The sequence below is a fragment of the Actinia tenebrosa genome, unplaced genomic scaffold, assembly GCF_029948245.1.
Source record: "Actinia tenebrosa isolate PJP-AT-01 unplaced genomic scaffold, QUT_ActTen_1.0 PGA_scaffold4__44_contigs__length_22323623, whole genome shotgun sequence".
Taxonomy (NCBI): Eukaryota; Metazoa; Cnidaria; class Anthozoa; order Actiniaria; family Actiniidae; genus Actinia; species Actinia tenebrosa.
This window is the reverse complement of record NW_028292581.1, coordinates 16,716,931-16,738,952: the sequence shown is the minus strand read 5'-3', so window position 1 is coordinate 16,738,952 and position 22,022 is coordinate 16,716,931. Positions and strand designations below refer to the sequence as shown.

The following is a 22,022-nucleotide window of genomic DNA, read 5'->3' as shown; positions in this document are numbered from 1 at the left end:
ATATAAATAAACTTTATTATTATTATTATTAAATCCTTGCCCCAGTACCTGGGGGAATAGTGGTAGATAGATAAAATGTTCTGAAACCCCCTGGAAGCATTAGAGTTCTTTGTAAAGAGCTGTTTTCAATAAAGTATTAGACTCTAAAGGTCTAAAAAAGCAAACGGAGGTATAAACATCGTTTTTTGTTTGAGTTTTATTTTGACTTCGATTTGATGGCATTGGGGTTGCTGTGTTAACCTACGCCGCTCGTAAACTGAAAACTAGTCATGCACAAAATGGCGGATACTGAAGGTCAAGTTACTGTAACTGTAGCGACACGTCAACTGTAGCAGCAAGTGAAAGCTTGAGACAGATGCTGATTTAGTATTTCAGTAAGAGTTTCAGAAAGTTAAGATATTATCAAATGCTCTATTTGCTATACATGTTACTAAGATCTTGTCTCCAGTTTGTTTTATGGATTTAGTGTGTGCACTCTACTGTTTTGTGTTACTTTTGTGATCTGTTATTTCAACTCCATAACAATTTTGCCCCAGGAGCTGGTGGAATATAGGGGTATTTATTAAGAACCTTGCCCCATATCTGGGGAAATACAGATAGCTTTCCTCTAGTCTCAAAGAAAAGTCCCCACATTTGCCCGAGGTCCCCCCCTCCCTCGTGGAAGCCGATGACAAGTGCATTAATTCTGCAAGGTTATCGAACAGTATCGAAATACTACTAAAACCAGACGTCCTTTGGACTGTGAATAAAATTAGCCGACGTCACGCTCCCACGCTTCAGGCGCGACGCTGGCATAAGAGTGATCTCGTGATGTACAAACTCTATCTTCGCGCTCTTAGACTTGTAGCCAACGGCTTCGAAAAATGTTGAGTAAGAAAGGCCGAAATTTTACCAATGGGAAAGCACTAAGCGAAGATATAAGAAGTAATATTATCGACTCTGTAGTGAAGCAAGGAGGAGATTACGTTTCTGGATTTTTTGCTGGACATCTTTCTGAAATTGGAAGAAACTACAACGTTAGTGGCCAAATTGGCCTTACTCTTACTCAACATTTTTCGAAGCCGTTGGCTACAAGTCTAAGAGCGCGAAGATAAAGTTTGTACATCACGTGATCACTCTTATGCCAGCGTTGCGCCTGAAGCGTGGGAGCGTGACGTCGGCTAATTTTATTCACAGTTCAAAGGACGTCTGGTTTTAGTAGTAATGGGTGTTTACTTTACGCTAGCTTTGCAAGAAAAACACGTAGATGTTCGAGTTAGATAGTTTTATTGAGTAATCATACAATATTACGTTTTTATCTACACGTAAATGTATCATTTGAATCACACTTCCGATCGAATAGCGAGTTATTTCATCATCTACAACACAAATATTCATTAAAAACTTACACATACGAAGCATGAGCATTCCTCGATTCCATATCCTGTGACTTGTAAAAGAAAATTCCATTTTGAACACAACAAGAAGCACTAAAACTACGAATGATACGAAAAACACAAACATTTCACTTACACAGTGCCGATGTTTGCCCCCTGGCATACCCAAAATGCATTGCAAATAACGAAGGGGACTGGGGACCGGCAATTTATCCATCATTGATTTCTTAATTAATTGATGTAGATATATGAAATTCATGTTGATTAATCTATAATATTTTAACTACTTATTTTCTCTTCGGACGTTTGTCAGCAGATTTCCTAAAATTTTCAGGCAATTCATCTTTCGAAAAATATTTTAATTTATATTTACAATTATCTTTCTTTGATAAGCCAGTTCTAATATTATTCAAACCTTCACAAGCCATTTTTACTATTCCTGCGTTAATACCCAAATGTTGTTGAACAGCACACATACTATTATAAAATGATTCTTCATTCGTATTGCAGTAGCTTTTACACATTTTTTATTCGGATGATTTTTAGATGCGAACGAATAATCTCTACTTTGAGCAGATTTTTTACAATTCTGTCGTTGTGTTACTAGTCGTAAATTACACAAACGGTTATCCTCTTTATTATTATTAATATGGTCTATGACTTTATCATCTGTGATAATTCCGTTATGACATTCCCAAATGAAACGGTTTGCTAAATATCCCGCTTTCTGTATATTTTCTCCATGTTTTCTAACGTGGATCCTTAAATATCCCGTATTAATCACATTTCCTTTCATAGGGTTTTGTTTGATTATATGGATAATATAACCATCTTCATTACCTGCATATAGTTTATAAACACGATGAATATTAAAAGATTTCCCATTAACAATAATTTTATTTTGACCTATTTCTAACATTATAACTATCTCTTTATATATAATTTATATGTAAACTAGTTTTAAAGAATATACGCAGACATGTTATGATTTCTGTGAATTATAACTATATGTTTTTTCCAAGAATAAACGTATCAATTTTTTATAGAAAATATATAGTTTTCCATTATTTATTTCCACATTATGTTTCCATATTAAGTTTATGAATTATTAGTCCGAATTATGGTTCCATTATATTAAAGAAAGCCATCGACGCTTCGCTTCACGTCTCTTCCCACCAAGCTTTCCTTGAGATTCTTAACACTCGCCCCATCCCCGTCTCGCTTATGAAAACCCTTTATCATATATATATTTTAAATAAATATATATATATGTAATAAAGTGATTCCCTAAGCTTCGATGCCCCGGGCGAGCTGAATCTCTGGCTTCGCTTGTAGTCATATAATGTTACTATAATTTGTTATCGTGATATGTTTCCCATATCAAAGTGTCCTAGAACCAGCCTCCCACTACCAATAAACTCACAAAGTATAAAAAACATATAGTTTGCTAAAATATGTGCTTCAATAGATGATAGTCACATCATGAATCCGACCACATTAAACAAACTATTTTCCCATAATTTATTTAAAAAACATAGTTTTCCATAAATTTTATTCAGGCAATTCTTTATTCTATGAAGCCATACAAAATTTTTCATCTTATGAGATCATATTTCGGATTATATTGGAAAGTTGTGCTAGAACCGGCCCTTGCCTACTACTTATATTCATGGGTCTTCTCATATGCGCAACCGTTAAACAAAGGAATGATACTCTAGGGAACGACACGTGGTCTGGAATAGTGGTAAACTGTGGTTACGGTTCACTTCAGTTACTTTCTTCTTTCTTTCTCAGATCAATGGAGGTCATCTTGAATCTTCTCTGTAATATCGCACAAAGCAGGTCAGTACTTTCTATCATCAATAGCCCACGTTTGATATCTTACAATTCAGACTTGATTGTGAGGCTTCAGTCGTGTGGTACTTCATGTATGGTACAAACACTTGGATCCCCAAATATGTTTATTGGTGGGAATTCATAATCAATTATTTATTTTACTTTTGTTTGTTTTTTTCTACCTTTATAATCCATTGTAAAGTAGTTATATATATTTAGATAGTGTAGTTTTAATAGTAATGTTTCTCAGTTCACTACTCAATAATAACGACTTGATACGTAATATATTTATTCTCAACCAAAAGTTTGCATCTTTGTATTATATATATATATATATATATACATATTTTTTTTACTTTTTAGTTATGGTAACAATGTCGTGGTTAGAATTCCTGTTTCAAAATCAACAGACTCGTGAGTACCCAGAATCACGTGAATGCTCCTCCCCCCTCCCCCTCACCCTCCCCCTCAGGACTAATTAATTGACAATTTGCCATTCGTTGGGTTGGAGCAGTTTCCGTATGACTGTGAAAAGCTTAATGTGATTGGTCTGGCAGTACCGTGACCTTGGCGTGACAGTGTTCACGCCCTCTTAATGTCGTGTTTCGGGCATTTGATTGGATAATGAGTAAATTCTTGGGCAACATGATTGGTCAAGCGTATGCCTTGTCGTGTCACGACCGTGCCGTTCGTGCCTTGAGCTTTTTACAGTCATACAAAAATTGCTATATGATTGGTCTGACAGTGCCGTGACCTTGGCGTGGCCGTGACCTTGGCGTGGCCGTGACCTTGGCGTGGCCGTGACCTTGGCGTTGCCGTGTCCACGCCCTGTTCATGCCGTGTTTCGGTTATTTATTTGGATAGAAATTTAATTCTTGTCCATTGTGATTGATCTGGCGCATACCTTCCCTTGTCATGACCGTGTTCTTCCCGCGAGCTTTTCATAGTCATACGAAAGCTGCTCTAAAAATCCACTCGATACCATCACGTCTATTGATAGCAGCCTATGTATAAATCATTTAACAAAACTCTGGTTTTTCCAGTGTTTCTTATACCATCGCACAATCTGGACAGTCCGGGGAATACAAGCCCTCAGAGAAGACCTTCTACTGGACGGTTCGTAAGATCCAGGGCAGAGCCGAGGTGTCAATATGTTTGAAGGTCAGTAACTCTACACGCAGCCCCATCCCACGCCCCACCAACACACACGCGCGCGCGCGCCTTCAAGACATGCTAATCCGAATCTAGCGCCGAAATGCACTGTTTGCCAAAATAGAAACCAATGATCATGCGCGCATTACAATAATAATATAATATAATATATATAACTATATAACTATTTACAAAATGAATAAATACAGATGACTAAATATATATTGATAAATACTAAAAAGCTATCAAAGTGCTAATTTAAAAAGGTGGGTTTTAAGATGGCGCTTAAACAAACTAACATCTTTAATGGCGCGAAGGTCTGCGGGTAGTGCATTCCAGAGAACGGGTGCCGCCACAGCAAATGACCTGTCCCCCAATGTTTTCCTGGTCTTGCGATTAAATGGGGCAAGTAATAAACCTTTACTAGATCTTAAGTTCTCTAGATCTTTAATTTAACAGATCAAAAACGCGTCGTGGTTTCCTACGCTCCTCTCGTGTTCTCTCAACATCCCGCGTGTTTTGATCAGAGTATCAAACATGGAAAACTGTTTTTTATTTGTTTTATAAAATAACAAACGCGCGAAAAGATCGGAAAAAAACAAAGTATGAGTAAATTCTCCCTACGTGCCTTATTCAAACTGACCAATGAGCGCGCGCGATAGATTAAAAATGACGATGGCGTGTTTTGATACTCTCATCAAACATGGTTTTCCACCAATCATAGCGCGCGTAGTATCCCAATTATTCTATAAAATCTTTTTTTTTTTTTTGACTTGATAATTAATATATCCCAAAATCAAATTGTTGCTCTATTTCAGATTAATTTAAAAGAAAAGTTGAAAACTGCAAGAAAAGAAATTGGACCCGTGAGGTACGAGCACTTCTGTTCTAATTTTTTCTTCCTTTTTTGAAATTTGATATTCATGGCTAAAAATTAAAAAAGGTATATTCATCTATTTTCTCTTTTTTAGCCTTGATTTCGAGATACCAATGTACATCTGCTCAGGGATGACAATTCGTTATCTCAAAGTATTTAATAAAGAAAAAGCTACGAATCCATTTCGATGGGTGCGTTACATTACCCATAGGTAAGTGCTGGACACGTGACTGTACCCTCCCCCCTCCCCCCCTCCCCCCCTCCCCCCTCCCCCCAGTTCTCTTTCCTATCCTAGTATTTGAAAAAGCCAACCATTCAGATAAAACTGCTAAAATGATAATAATAACTCGAGAAAAAAGAAAGTCGACAAGAATGAAAAAATCAAAATTGATCGACATCAGACAAGTGCCATCAATTATTATTCTATTATTATAAATCAATAATAGTTATTTTCTTTGTTTTCCCCCGTCAGCAACTCATATGTCATTAGGATATAGCCGACACGAAGAACTGATGATAAAGCTACATGTTGTCAGCAGTTGTTTATTAAGCGATAAAGAAAAAAAGATATACATAAGATTTCATTGCTTGTATTTTTGTGTGGTAGAGAGCAACGAAGTCAAAAATCTTTTACGCGTACATGAAAACCTGCTATCCGTTCCGTTGTCAGATCATCTTTCGCTAGATTTGTATTTGCTTAAAGTTCTCTTTCCTATCCTAGTATTTGAAAAAGCCAACCATTCAGATATCTGCTAAAATGATAATAATAACTCGAGAAAAAAGAAAGTCGACAAGAATAAAAAAATCAAAATTGATCGACATCAGACAAGTGCCATCAATTATTATTCTATTATTATAAATCAATAATAGTTATTTTCTTTGTTTTCCCCCGTCAGCAACTCATATGTCATTAGGATATAGCCGAAGAACTGATGATAAAGCTACATGTTGTCAGCAGTTGTTTATTAAGCGATAAAGAAAAAAAGATATACATAAGATTTCATTGCTTGTATTTTTGTGTGGTAGAGAGCAACGAAGTCAAAAGTCTTTTACGTGGACATAAAAACCTGCTATCCGTTCCGTTGTCAGATCATCTTTCGCTAGATTTGTATTTGCTTAAAAAGTTAAAAAGAACTGTGCAAAATACTCCTTTTTACAGTTCCGTTCAGTGACCACGAATGATAGTTCCTAGCCAAGGCTGTAGTTTCCGCACATAGCAAAACTATACTTTATATCATGCGCTGTAACTCCAACCTCGGCCTGGAACTATTATTCGTGGTCACTGAACGAAACTGTGAAATGGAGTATTGATTATAAACTGTGTGTATCTAGGACTGAAATGAATTGTATTAAAATAAAGAAATAAAGTATTGCTTGTGTTTTATGCAGAAGTGTTATGTTTAGTCTTTGAGATAATCAACGGCTCTCGACGCTTCTTCATCACTAACAGTATGGGGAGGGACATAAAAGACCCTAGCATTTTCAATTGCTTCTCAAAAGCAAGCGCTGAGTCATCCTAGCGATGAAGTAGGTTTTGGTGTACTTCAGTTAGTTCCATATATATCCCTCGAAAAGTTTGTGTTCTTCAACAAGCAATTAGGGACCTTTAGATCCGACGACGAGTACGAGTACGAGTTTTTAACTTTAAAAGAGAGGCACTATCATTTCGTAGTCGTTATAGAGTACGTATAGGATGAAAATTTAGATTGCAAAAAAAAAGAAAGAAAAAAATCGAAAATCCACTACGATTCAGTCTTAACCACGCACACAGGACCAATTTTAAAACTCGTCTTCGTACTTTCTCTCGTACTCTCCGTCGGATCTAAAGACCACTATGAATGCCATGGAAAGACTTACGACGGTAATGTGTGGATATAACGTTACCAGAAACATGGATAAACGCGCTTGCATACTTGGGATTCCTTTTCAAGAATGCTAGGAAAACTGGTTATCGATATTATTGATATTTTTTAATTGATTGATCAAAAAGGACCATACTTCCAGACATCGATTGCTGAACCGTCGTATGGCAGCGCGAAGCATTTACGGCTACGCCGGAGATTTCGACCCCGACACCGCTATCCGGGATTTACAGACTGATCAGGAAGCTCGGCCGAAGCCTAAGGGAGAGATTGATGATTAGATGATTAACCCCTTGCTATGACCAGCAGACCAAATGACCGATTTTGTCGATAATGACTAAGAGGCCACGTTCTCCTTTTTCCATGTGGGATGCGTTTTTGTCAGAATAAAATAGACCCCTTGCATGTGACGTCAAAACAGCTCGTTCTGGGGGACAAAACAAAAGAATTCCAATCTCCTGAGAATTGGAACCTATATGCTCAGATTTTGAGCTGCATTCCAAAGGGCTGAAGGAAGTCCATAGCCGCAAAGTATATTTGCACGCAAACTTGGGGGAAATATCTTTGATAGACGGCAAATTTTGGTGTGATAAGACTAAATAGAAAAATGGGAAGATTCTATCAACGAGTTGTCCAGTCCGTCATGTCATGTGCTGCGACTCGGGGATTTCTTTCGAGCGAGCACAAGGAGAAATGACACGAAGATTGGGATTACAGTTCGAGCACGCGCACTTGAAAGTTCGTGATAAGCGCCCACCAAAATGCGCTAAAACACATCGTTGGGCGCCCGGGAGATGTGCACTTGGCAGCGCGCGCATTCAAATACGAATGCAACGATAAGGCGCGCGCCAACTGCCAAAATCCAAAACAAAACCGTTATGATGAATCGCTCAGATTTTTTTAAAACGTTTTATTTGTCGTGAAAAAATGTCCGAAAACGAAGATATAGCGCAGCTTACCTTCCCAGAAAAGCTTTGGTACTTGGTCAATGAGCCCAAATGTGATCACATTGCCTGGGGCCCTGAAGGACTAAGCATCGTCATCACCGATAGCCAGGAATTCTCCAAAAACATTCTCAACAATCCTGCCAAAACCTATTTCAAAACAAAAAACCTGACAAGCTTCGTTCGTCAGTTGAACCTATATGGCTTTCGCAAAGTATCGGATCACAAGAGAGTAGGGGATTCGCGGCAGGACCCCAACAGATGCGAGTTTAAACATCCATCATTTAGGAAGGACAGGAAAGGTTTGATCCCAATTTGAAATTTATAAATAATTTTCCGTTAAAATCGATCTGTGAGTATCGATAAAAGAAGTACCATCACTTACCTTGCAAAAGTGAACCATCGAATTAAAATATCTAGGATCAATGCTTTAGTTCCTGATCAAAGACCAAAATTAGTCAAGGACGAATTTCCGAAATTGTGATTTTTTTTGGAGAACCGTTTCGATGTTCTGCGTGGAATTTCGGTTTTGTTTTGATGCAATATACGTGATACATGCAAAAAAAAATTATAAAATCTCCAGCCTCTCATAAAGAGAGAATATGAAAACCAGGCCTAAAAGCAGCAGTTCGCAAGCGTTCATTTTTTACCACAGCCTCCCCTTGATTTTATTTGACAATTCACCACATAGGGCAGGTGATACAGCAGTAGAACACGAAGTCCCTTACAAAGCTTCTCACTCTTTGTTTAGATATTTAGATTTAGGGAAAGAATCGCTTTCAAAATTTCAAAATTTAAATTTTTACCAATCGTGTGAAGATAAATTTGGAATGAAATTTACCGTACAGTGTTGATGCGGCCGAAGTCCCACGAAAATATATATAGCTTTATTTGGATATCAAGAGAATATTAATATTCTCTTGTTGGATATTCATAAAAGGCTTTTTTTTAATATTTTTTTTTTCTTTATTTATTATTTATTATTATTATTACTAAGCATTAAAAAATATTTGATGTCATCCTTAGACTTACTGGAAGAAGTCAAACGCCACCAAAACCACACCAAAAGAGAAGAATCGCCAAGCGAGGAGAAACCCCACACCACACCACCAAACAACATCCCACCTTATCTCTCTTACTTCCCGATCAATTCTATGTCACCTCCGTTCTCCATGTGGACCAACTGGGACGCGTACCTCCAAGCCATGGGTATCTTTCCTTACCTACCTACGGTGAGCTCGCAGTGTGGGTTTGCAGACATGCCGAGTCACGTCCCGGCCGATTACTGCAGTAGAGAAGCTATGGTACCTCCATATGGTGGCTATATGCCTCCGTACTACCAGATGCCACAGTGTGGTTATAATACCGATATGAGCATGATGAATAACAATGGTATTGATTCATTGAACAATGGTTAGTAAGTAACATTAAGGTATCTCTGTGGGGTGTTCATTATTTGGTTTCCTACTTGGGCGGTGGTTAGACCTCTAGGGGTAGGCCTAGCTCTTGACCTTGGGCGTAATGTTTTCCCCATTTCAGACCTCGTGTCCTTCAGCTTCCCTTACAAGAATAAGAATAGCCCTAAAAGGTATTAGAAAACATCAAAAAAGTAACGGATGGTAAAATAATTTTGATTATTCATTTAATTGAAACACCCGAGGTTTTCTTTACCACTCAGAAAGCTTTCTCAATACCCAACTAGTTTGTTTACACCTATCATAAAAGACTGACACAGCCAAAGTCAACGTTCGATAAGTGTTGCTGTGGACATAAGTCATTCCAATATCCAAGAGTAGCTGGAATGCCTAGTGATTTTAATATTGAGATAGTTAGTGTTTGCTTGTAGTGAGTCGACGAAGCCATTTCAATTGAACCTCTATTTTTCGATGTATACCCATAATCCCTTTCGGTCTTGGAACGACCTAGCGCCTATCTCCTTCGGTTCTGACAACCTTTTTTAAAAATAGTTTTACGATGAAATTGTATTTTCCATGCATCTTATCTCTCGTCTCTCCCTGCAAAAGAAAGCAAACCCGTCGACTCCAGCTCGGTATCTCCGCTGCCCACAGTCAAAGTCCCACCCAGTAAACCATCTGTCGTCATCATCAACAACACCCTGTCCTCCTCACGAGACGTCCCTAACGAAAACGGTGGTTGTTATGGCAAATGTGACGTCATCAAATATGACGCCAGCAAATGTGACGTCAGCAAGTCCACAAAGGCAGCCAATAGCGTTGGTTCAGACGCTTACGTGTGTCGTGGTGGTGAAGAAGCCAAACAACCAATACCTGCTGATCAAAGACCAGAGGTCAGTACACCTACAAAGACTGGTGGTGCTCCTAAGTTCTGGCGTAGAACAGACATTGTAAGTCCATTACGACCACCGCCACACGACATTCACTCAAAGATAACCGATATACAGACCAACAACGCGAAAATCACAGAAGGAAAACCGTTTGACAAAGAAAAATTAACTCATGACGAAGGGGAGAAAGAATTTGATGTTGAGTTCCAAAGTAGACGCAAAAGAGTTAGGTTTGAAATGAATGGACAGAATTGATAAAACGCATACAAAGCTTTGGTCTACTTGTTCACACAGCATCGTGATATACTGACTGATAACACAAGGTTTCTTATCATAAATTTCATTAATTAAAAAAGTTTAGTTAATTTGTACTGGGGTGTTTATTTCTGAAAATTTTCCACATTTTCAAGTTAAGTATAATTTGTTTGTTCGCCAAAGCTGAAATTTTAATGCTAAAAAATTTAAATGTGTAAATAGATTGCTTATTAAGCTTATTAAGATATATTTATAGAAAGAATAAATATTATAGAAATAAATAACCACAATGTTTGTCCGTTTTCTAAGTTTCTAATGGGATCACGGGTGGCGCATTGCATTTCACTCACCTCTCACCTCTGGGATATCGGCCAGGGTTCACCGTAGAGTCTGTTGTGAGTCTCTCATTTGATCCGAGGGGTTTTTTTCTCCTGGGCCCCAGTTGTACGAAGCCTGGATAGCGCTATCCGGCGGATAAATCCTTATCCAGTGGATAAGGAGATGCTGTTTTCCAACAAATTTATCCACTGGATAAGATTTATCCGTCGGATAGCGCTATCCAGGCTTCGTACAACCGGACCGTGGTTTATAAGCTTTTCTTCCTCCCCAAAACCCTATATGCCAAATTCTAATACCGTAGTCCCCGTCACAGTTCCCTGCGCCATATTGAAAAGTAGCTTTGCCTTTGCATCGAAGACAGGACGGCGGTGAGCTTGCAATGAAAGAGAGACATGTGAATAACTGTCCAAGGTGTTACTCAAAGTCTGTAACATTGCAAGGTCACTGCTGTTCTGACTTTGAGGCACAGGCACGGTTACATTTTAAGCATGGATTTAAAAAAGGTAAAGTACCTATATCTAACGTCGGTAATTCCTTCAGTTGAAATTCAACTGCTATCAATGGAAGCCGACGGTGCGCACTTTACCCCCTCTCTCTATCAGTGCTCTGTTTTAAGAGTATTTAAAGCTGAAAGCTACACGGATTAGAGAGAAGTCGAAACAGACGTGGAGATCCTAAGGATTGAACCGTGGACTTCAAGCTCTGAAGGTCGCGCACTAACCAACTGAGCTACGCCTGCTCCAATTTTTTGTCGCAGGGAACTGTGAAGTGGACCATTTTGAATCTGTTATACTCCAGTTTCGAGTTCTCTTTGCTCAGCCTTTGCCTCGGCTGTGTGTTATAATATTCAACCATTCAACCAAAACCCGTAGCATTTTAATCAACTTGTATTGTTCCGTAATACCATAGTTGATATTAACATGGTAGTACTGTAATTACATTCCCTACTATACAATGGACCTGTATAAAAGAAAAGAACACATTTGTACACATTCGAGGCTAAGACTGAGCGAAGGCGAACTCGAAATGGGAGTATTTAGGAATGCCCTGTCTTTGTTCAGCCAAAGAAAAGAACACGTACGTATACCCACGTCATTGTATATACTCTAAAGAGACCAAGCTTATAGCTTTTTTAAATCTTTATTGGATTTCACTGACTCATGTAGTCATGTACGTTCAAGTGTTACACTCCATCACTTATCACGTGATCGTGGTCACATGACCATCGTCATACTAATGGTATAAACCGTTGGTCATAAATACCTCAGTTGAGACTTTGGAAGAAATCAATGTTTGATACTTGTAAGTATTTTTAAACATCACTACGTAAAGCAATATTAAAATCACTTTCTCCACCCAAGAAAGGGGATAATGGAATCACTCACTACCCCAGCGGGAGGTAGTTTGTACCCCTCACCACCCTTGTAAGGAATTTGGTCTCTCCAACAAATATTGTCGAGTTCGATCAAGATTGATATGATTGTGGAGGTTTTATAAAAGGATATGCAGCTAAAATAAGTTTCAAAAAATAAGAATTTAAGATATTTTTATATCGGGGAGCAAATAAAGGTTAAATTGATTTCAGCTTACGGCTGCAGTACAGTAGATATTTTGATTACAAGTGTCCCACCGACAGAACTGAATCAAAATAACGTGAAGGCACGTGACTCAAATATCAAGAAAGCCACGAAACCGTCACGTATTAAAAAGACAAGTTGTGATAAGTTGGGCACGTGACTATCATGTGACAAGTTTATCTGTTGAAGGCGTCCCAAATGCCCACTGTACGTTTCTGCAAAAGAAATTCTTTTTGCAAAACCTGTTTTAACCTGTTTACTTTAGTTTTAACATCTAGTTTTTCTTGAATAAAATTTCCAAGGTAGATTTGAAGTTAGTTTTCCTCTGAGGCTTGTTCAGTTAAGGATTAATGCGGCATTTAATTCTGCAATAAAAATGACACGAATTTAGTCTTGATGTTCTGTCTTGATAAGGAAGTGTCTGTCTGTCCTTCTAGTCGTCAATTTACTCGACCACCCTGCATTCTTGTTTGCAGACTGGTTTTTGATGTTTACACAGATATAAGCAAAGATCCTTAATGGTGCCCATCTTATAATCACATCTCGGTACAGCACACTGGTCGTAAGTCATTGGCAAAGCACACTTAGTTTCACATTTCTTCACTTTAACGACTCGTGGTTTTTCTTCTTCGGCTTTGTCGCTTTCTCCTTTGCCTTCTGCCTTGCTTATAGGCTTTTCTTCTTCGTCTTCATCTTCATCCTCTGGCTTCGCAGCTCCGCTAAACAGCTGGAAATCCAGCCCATTTGCGACTGGCTTGAGAAGTTTGCTCAAACTTTCCATTCCCTTGCGTATTGCCTCGGCACTACCATCATCTTCAGCGCCAGACGCTTCACCTGACGACGTTTCAATACCTGATGTCACCTCGTCACTTTCTCCAGACGAAGCCGAAGTTTCAGTGTCTTCTTTCACTGCTACTAAAGCGGAAGGCTGTACTTTAGCAATCGTAGATTTCTTGGTGCTCACTTCTTCATCACTGGCATTCTTCTTTGGTTCTTGTTCTGTTTGTTTGTCACTGTCGGCAACTTGTACAGTTGTACTTTCAGCTGGAGATGTTTGGTCACTGTTGCTATTCGTTTCTTGTGCTGATTCGCCGATGCCGGATTCAGCATCATCGCTGGGTGGGGCCCCAGACGAACCACTTGCTGGTGATGAAGTCTGAGTATCACTTGCAGCCTCTACTGTGTCGCTACCAGAGCTGACACTGTTGACTTCTTGTTGGTCTTCTGTCTCCTCTGGTTCTTTCTGACCAGAAGCTTCGACTGTGTCGCTACCAGAGCTGACACCGTTGTCTTCTTGTTGGTCTAATGTCTTCTTTTCTGTATTCTCCGCTTCTCCCTGACCAGACGCTTCGACTATGTCCCTCCTTGTGCCCTGCGTCTGTTCGTCAGTGTGTGCTCCTCCATCTCCGCTTGATCCAGCGCTATTTCCACTTATATCAGACTGTTCCTCAGAGCCTGACTGGTCTTCATTGATCTCGCTGCTTCTCGTACCGGAACTGTCTCCACTTTCTTCCGAATGAGACCCTGATCCAACAGAGATGTCCTCTACCGCGTCAGTTTGCTTGATATTATCGCCGCTTACATCTTCTTCGTCTAAAGACCGTCTCTTGATGTGTGTTCGTGGACTATTTGACATCGCTTCCAGTGCTCTGCGTAGTAAAGCTCTTCCCAGCATACTTTGGGAGCTCAATTTCCTGTTTGGCGAGCATGAGCCGTAACGGAGGACCGCTGACACGGCCAGTATAGTTAGGAATAAAAGACGCATAGCTGAAGAGAAAAAAGAGAAATGTTTCAAATTACCGCTGTGTTTCTTTATTACAGACTCATTTACTCAGGGTTAGCCTCATTTCAGTGTCTAAATATTCACAAATACCAACGTTAAAGTAAAGAATGCACAACTTCAACAACACAAACAATTTGAAATTCCGCGGAACTTCACTGGAACACTGCAGCTGTTCTTCACAAAAACAAGGCTAACACTCAGAGAACTCACAATGCAATACAAGAGAAAGAGCTTCCTTCACAGGAAAATGATCTTCAAAAACTAAATGAAATCTGTTATTACTGCATTTTTCATAAACATGCGAACTTTGTCTCCGAGCTGCACGCTGAAATTTGGTTTTCCGCTGCCGCCAGTCAAAAATATGAAAGGTACCGACTGATTTTATTTTTGATTGACGACAGCGAAAACCAATTTCAGCGCCAACTCGCAGACACAGAGTTTGAATTCGCATCTTTATGAAAAATGCAGTAATTGTTTCTGTAGTTTATATATAGTTGGCCGAGTTCATATGTAAAGAAAGAGATAATTTGTAAAACACCTGATCCGTAACGATTTCAAGTATATATTTATTTATGTATCTATAAAAGGTATATCTATTTTAAATCGCTTTGTGGTCATTGCGCTCGCGTGGTGGACCCGCCCCATAAACCTGAAAAATATGATATATTTATTCCACAAAACGAGAAGTTTTCTAAGATGATAATGTCAAATAAACTGAAGAGAAATGCTAAACCAATCGTTCATTGTCCATGATGATTTCTAACAAGCCTGAGCAAACAAAATATTTAGAACTCAACAACATTGGTTCAGTTGTCAAACGCAGATTTTTCGAGTTTGTCAAGATTTAGCAATAGGAATTACAATGTGAATAGAATAGAGAGAAGCTATGCTTGTAGTCAGACCTAATACTTATATTTTCATAAGCATAAAAATAAAACTAATACAATCCAGTTAACGGTGTATCGGATTTTATAAATCGCATGACAGATGATGAAAAATTTGCAGGTCCTTCGCTACCGATCGTTGAACTTGTTCAAGAATTTCCATCAAATACTCTAATAATCAACCAAATATTGTAAGCCGTATATTATAAATATCTCGTGTAAAAGTTATAACTGATTTGGAGAAAAAATAGCTCGAAATTGGAAATGAATTTAGCGATAAATCTCCTATATTAAAAATCCAAAATGACACTTATTCCATTACCTGTCGTTCCATGTTGATATTTTTATGTTTGCAACTCTAGCTTGAGAGATCTAATATTTACTCCGAAACTATTTCTAAGTGAAAAAAGCATTTCACTCTTACCTTATTTTAGAGAAGTTCCCTAAAAACAAAGCTTTAAATGCGTTACAAGATTAAAGTTTCTGTTAAGAAATCTTCCTTCTCTTCCTTATTGGCGACTGACCAAATTTGGCTTAGGTTCATTAATATTCATGAAATGTTTGTGTGATGTAATTTGGCTGGTTAGAGGCGAGTGACACCACACTCGTACATGACGGTTTTTCTAAGGTCAGGTCAAATACGAGGCAAGATTTTATCATTTTACTAAAATATAACTAGTTTTTCCACTGGGACAGAAGAAAAACTATATCTTTACGAGTTGTGCTTCAAATATCTTTACAACTTTGGCTTGATTCAAGACTGTTTCAGTGGTAAAGTTGGTTGACAATTTCGCGGGTTTTCACTGTGTTTACAATTGAAGTGAAAACAATTACCAGTCTGTTTTAAATACAATTGCTTAAAATTTCCTAAAATTCCTTAATTTCCTTAAATTTTCCATTAATTCAGTTATTCCATTTCTACTGCGAAAAACGTATAATCGTTTGTAGATTAAAGTACAACTTTTGTCAAAAACTAAATGTGTCCAACATTGGACACTAACCAAAATTTGAATCAATGTAAAAAATCACTTATCAGGCGGCATCTAGAATTTTGTGGGTGGGGAAGAGCTCAGAGTTCACTATACTCCCAGAAGCAAATTTTAAGTTTCTTCATCAGAGATGTTTTTCATTGAAGATATATATTCAATTCCAGGACAAACTGGACAATATCGTTTAATAATGTGATGGGGGGAGGATCACCTATGTCCTTCGTCTGAATTTCATAACTTCCTGTATCACAATTTCGAAACATTCTCGTGTCGCTTGTCGGAATTAACCCCAAACAGGACCACACCAACCCACCAACCCATCAACCCCACACAAACTCACCCAACCCACGGGTGGAAACCCAAGAGGGTGGGAGGGCCAACCAGGAGAGTAAGAGAAAACCCACCACCCAGTACCAAAGTCCCAGGCCAAGAAAACCCACCAATCCCCCCAACCCACCAAACCTAATCCCCCACCCCACCCACCACCCACGACCAAGACCCCAAAACCACCCACGCCGCGCAGAGAAGCGGCCTCGTGTCAACCGAAGTCGGACGTAACGAACGTCCCAGGAAAAAGAAAGGCAGGCGCTGGACCAAATGAGTCAGACCGGCACCAAAAGAAGGTGTCCCGCGAGGATGCGCAACCCGACACGAGCTGGGCAAGAGGAGGGGGAAGGCGAGAGAAGAAGAAGAGCGAATCCAGAGGTGGTAAGGAAGGAAGAGAGCAAGAGAAGGCGGGGGGGCAGGGACCACCTGGGGCGGGCAAAGTAGAGGACGGAACGGGCCAACAGAAGGACAAGATACAGCAGAGCCGAACCATATGAGAAACGAGACACGAGCCCGGCGACCGCCGCGCGGGGTGAATTATGAGGGAGCCGAATGGCAATAAGGGGGAAGAGCGGGGGGACAAAATTCGTAGCGTAAACCAAGGGGGAAGCAAGCAAGGGGCGGGGACACTTGGCGGGAGGAATCCCGACCAAGAACCCCCCTTCGCGAGAGCCGGAAGGCAAGCAAAGAAGGAGCAACCGCAAAAAATGCCCCGCGGGCAATAGCAGGCAGGCCAAAAGATTCAGTTGCCAACGCACGGGGCAGAGGGGGGGCTTGCCCCAAGCCGAGAGGAAGACGCTTGGAAAGGGTCCGGTGGCGGGGGAGCGCACACCACACACGCAACCCACCAAAACACAACCACAACCACCAAATCCACCGAAAATATGAAGTACTTCTTACTCTCTTGACGACTATCATTTCACTCCAAAATACGGACGGAAGAGGACTTCATTCTGGCCTATGCTTTTAGTACCCGAATTTTAATACAAACAAAATCGTTTATTTCACACCTTTTCAGTTTTCATTTATTTAAAACGACTTTTAGAAAGCTTGAACCTTACATACACGTGTATACCCATAGCAATGAAAAAAATATTTTTTTTTGACATTTCAAGTATAGTTCTGTTTAAAATTTAAGATACTAAGATATATTAAAAATAATCGGATCTCAGATGAAACCAAAGCTGGTCTTTGTTTCTGATTGTTGTTTTGCCAGTTTGTACACACATTAAATAGGTTAGATTAGGCCGATGAAGTTATTTTCTTTCTATCCAGCAAGTTAAGTATAGTTTATTAGACATAACCCATATTTGTTTTATTCGAAGGGGTTAAGGTCGAAGCAAGGCAAACAGGAAAAACAAAGCTGGTGTTGGGCTATAAGAGTTTGTGTTGACATATGCCCTACCTATTTCCTTGTTACTTTGCAGGACAAACATCTACAGTCACAGGCTTGGTTTTAGTGTTCACTTGGTGTACAACATCGTACACTTTGTCGGTCGTTGTGCGGAGAATCAGAGGTTTTAAGCAGGCCACCACTGCATTGCTTCAGAGGCGCACGGCGTTTATAACAACCAACTAGTTTGATTTCGACGTTTTCGCGGTGCGCGGCTCGCAGACTTCGTTTCAGTATTGACGTCTGAATATCTGATAACGGTTCTTGAAAAAATGCTTGAGTCAGCACAGTTCAAAATGAGTAACAGGAAAGGCTGAGTAAATGATGATTGAACTCATAGAAAAACAGATAAAAATGTGTATTCTTGTGGATTTGCTGAATGAAAAAAAGAAAAAAAAAAAACGAATTACGCTAAGAAAGTACAATTTATTTTTCCTTCATGTGGGTAATATGCAGGTTGCAGGAAGCTTCAAAGGGCACTTGAATGATGGGCAAACGACCCGCCCCAATTTTCGAAAAGTCCAAATAACTGAAGTATTTGAGGATAATATGACTCAATTACGATTATGAAAAGTTAGATTAGTGAAAATTTTAGCCGCTGTGCCTGTGAGCCACTTGCAGTTGAGAAGAAATTTTGATTTATTTTAAAAGCAAAAAAAAAAGAACAATAGGGTTGAGTAAATGACGTCATTACTCACAATTCAGTGCGAATAAAACTGATGATGTTTCACACCCAACTTTTGACTGTCAAGAATATGTTGCTTGGCTACTATGGAGGCCATATAGATAGGTTTACCCAAGTTTAAAGTTAACGTAAGTTCAATTTCATCGATTTTCGTCCAAAAGGTGCCCCTTTCAACTACTTGAAACGCACAAGTAAAAGCGATTATGCAACAATTTTAAAAAAAAGGTTGAAAAGTAAAGGTGCCCGTGGGAAAAGGCGAATGGTAATCGGTGACTGGCCCGGGGTTGCACGACTGAAAGGAATTCGGAAATGACCTACCTCCAATATCCCTTATCGTTACTATCGCTTAATTATTAATTATCGCCGTCGGTTGACCCTGCAGTCTTCTTGAAAATAGCTGTTGTACTGACTTGAAAAGGATGATTTTCTAAAAAGTTACTGTGAAAAACAGGCCAAATTGACAATTTTACTACGAAAGTTACCGGACTGTGGATTATGCGCTCTGATTCTGGGTTATCCTATGACAATCACGCCCACTTTCGCATGATTACTCCACGCATTTTCGTCGACAAATTCCAAACATTCCCGTCGGGGTGTATACGTTCAAAAATCAGAGGAGGATCCGGACTATCCACTCCTAATGCCTTTGCGAGTTTATCGTTTTCTTTGGTTTCGACCCTAAACAATATAATACCTAGCCTTTTGGTTTAGCATTTGATGAGGACATGTTCGACTAATTTGGCAAATAAAAGTAGCCAGTTGTAGGATCTATACTGAACTGAAAGTACTCCAAATTACTCCAGCCTATTTTTGACAAGTATCTCTAAATGATTTCTTGAAGAATCAAGATTTAGAAATAGATCGATAACGCCCCTAAAAGCTATGACAGTAAGTACAATTGACTGTTTTCAATTTCGAAAAAATATTATTTCGCTGTTTAGTTGGAAAATGTTATGTCTTAAAAGGGATCCTACCTTGGTTCAAAATGGCCCACAAATGTCATATACTAAGACTAACATGGTGTTTGTACCGCATTTAACAATGAAATGAAAATGGGTTGGGAGGGAGTAATCATACAAAAAGTGGCATATGACTGTCAATAAGAAAGCTCCGACCGAACGGCCAATTCCCCGAAGTCCGGGAGAATTTTTATATATAAAGTATTCATGCAAATCTAATCTCAAACAACCACACCACTCACGCATTGTGGTTGGTTGATTTGACTAATGACAAAAGTTTCGATTCTTGGCCCCCGGCACGAAGGAGAATTCATTTAATTCTTAAAACTTAATGAGGAGAAACACAAAGCACAATCACTAATGTGACGGTGGTTTGGAAATGTACTTTTTCTTGGCTTTCTGCGTCCTCGTTTGTTTCAACTCAATTTTCAGGTTGTTGGAAATCCGAGGAGGAAGAAGAAGAACTCTCTCGCGTGTTTGAAATATTACTAAGTGTGTATTGACACTAAAAACACAGCGTTTAACTAATCAATTGATTATCCGCCAGGAGGATCTCAACTCCTTGGCTTAGTATACTGACTTGACTGAAAAGAACTCACAATGAAAGGAAATCAAATGAATGCTTAACCTTATCAAAATTATTGCCACGGATTAAGGTCTGACTCAATGGAGTAGCACGAATAGAAAAACGTAGGGAACTAAGTTGATTAAAGTGACATGCGCCGGATACCCCAGCTCTAGCCTTTACTTCGCTCAAGGACAAACGCAATTTTTAATTTAAATGGTCAAATGATAAATCAATGTGGCTACCTCGCTGGCCAGGCGATAAAACATAAAATAATCTAGAATAAAGTTTTGTTGCATCTGCTTATTTGATTGATTTATTTTAATAGTGGCGGTTGGTGCGAGGAAAAAACATCTTTTCTCAGTGCCGTAGGCCCACCGGTTCAACCCCGAGGACCAATTTCGGTAGAAAAAAATTAATAAGAAAGAAAAATATTTGTTTCAAAAATGTAGGGAAAAACCAAGGAACCTCGAAAACCGGACCAATCAGAAATTTGTTAGCTAGCTACGGCCTTTTTTTTAAAGGTCCATCGGTTTTTGTACATGAATTAATTCAAAATGCAATTAGTATGCATTCTTTACGCAAACACTAAAAGTTGGTGAAGTGGTGTGAAGAGGTCTAGCTTGACGGATACCAAATAAATTGAAAGAAGCTACTAAATAAAGTCAAGTGAAAAACTCTACAGACACGGACGGCTAAAGAGAGTAAGAATAAAACTAGTTAATTCTTTTTTCATTTAAGTTTTCATTAAAGAACAATATTTGTAATTTACCGACTGAGCGAGTAAGTGATCTTATTAGAGAAAGAAACAGGAAAAGCCATGGACGCCCCCCGGATTTTTCGCATGCTCGCAGACTACACAAGTTAGATACAATACGAACTTGTCCTAAAGATATGTTTACGAAAATTGACAAATATTCTATTTTCAAAAGTCATCCGAATTTCAGAGATAATCATATCAATAAGATAAAAATACTAAAAACATATACACTTTATCTTTTATACCAATCATTTAAGAAGCGAATAGATTAAGATCTTTAACGGTAAAGGAAATAATCAAAGACTTCATTTTTACTCTCAGCTGTTTCAGTAATATTTGCACTAAGATTTGCCTGTCCTTACCCAGAGTGAATTTTCTTGTTTTAAAATTCTTTTATCGTTGAAAAGTCAGCGAATGATAAAGGACCCTCGGACCCAGTCTTCCCCTATCCCCCCCCCCCCCCCCTACCTCCCCCCCCCCCTCCCCCCCTCCCCAGAGGTTTTTATTCACGAGTGGGAAGGTTTGCCAAGGCTAAAGAATACGACGAAACAAATGTGCGATACGCAAAAACTTAAGATATAAAAAGGGACAAATACGTACAAATTCAAGAATTAATAGTCCCAAGACATAAAACAGAATTTAATTGCCTAAAGGAGGTTGTTTTACTATAAGTAGTCGAGGAAGGGAGCGGGAAACTATCAGCCAAATACGTCAAGTAGGAAATGGATATGGTTATTTCTTCTTTTGATTATCAGAAACAACACGTTAATTTTTGTTATATCACCCAAATACTGGCGCGAAAAATCATATTAAGGTAAGGGAGAGTGCTAACGACAGATAAATATGACCGTATGTTTTTCAGAATAAATTTCCGCTGAAAGAAAATAAATAAACAATTTATATCAAAGTGAGATTTATTCTCCCCACTTCTGTTGGTTTTTCAAGTGATAAAAGATTTTAAATGGTGAAAACACCCGAAAATACTAATGAGTAGTGCCTCATAATATGTTCCCGGAAACCTAGTTTCATTGGTCTTTGAAATTTCTTGGAAAATTTTTGGTGTAAATCTCTTTTGGATAGTCTAACTGCCAAAATCCTTATTCCTGGCCTACGATGGAGTAACTTGAACTATGAAAATTTGACTTGAATTTGAA

At 38.9% G+C, this 22,022-nt stretch overlaps 2 protein-coding genes across 3 annotated transcripts; one reads left to right on the top strand and one right to left on the bottom strand.

Annotated features, from left to right (window-relative positions):
• The first annotated feature begins 3,125 nt into the window (after positions 1–3,125).
• On the top strand, positions 3,126–6,625 carry LOC148907279 (uncharacterized). 2 transcript variants are annotated; one of them, XM_089037051.1, is made up of 6 exons: positions 3,126–3,218; positions 3,576–3,626; positions 4,256–4,373; positions 5,183–5,235; positions 5,336–5,452; positions 6,138–6,625. In XM_089037051.1, exons 1-6 carry the CDS (start codon positions 3,175–3,177, stop codon positions 6,160–6,162), a joined length of 408 nt encoding a protein of 135 aa, XP_088893177.1. In that variant the 5' UTR covers positions 3,126–3,174; the 3' UTR covers positions 6,163–6,625. The 2 variants fall into 2 exon arrangements, with proteins under 2 accessions (XP_088893177.1, XP_088893178.1); XM_089037052.1 differs by lacking the exon at positions 6,138–6,625 and adding an exon at positions 5,714–6,127.
• Positions 6,626–12,067: 5,442 nt separating this feature from the next.
• LOC116300878 (uncharacterized) lies at positions 12,068–15,729 on the bottom strand. Its single transcript, XM_031709846.2, has 2 exons — positions 15,615–15,729; positions 12,068–14,290 (listed from the first exon to the last, which is right to left on the bottom strand). Exon 2 carries the CDS (start codon positions 14,286–14,288, stop codon positions 12,969–12,971), a length of 1,320 nt encoding a protein of 439 aa, XP_031565706.1. The 5' UTR covers positions 14,289–14,290; positions 15,615–15,729; the 3' UTR covers positions 12,068–12,968.
• Between the last annotated feature and the right edge of the window lie 6,293 nt (positions 15,730–22,022).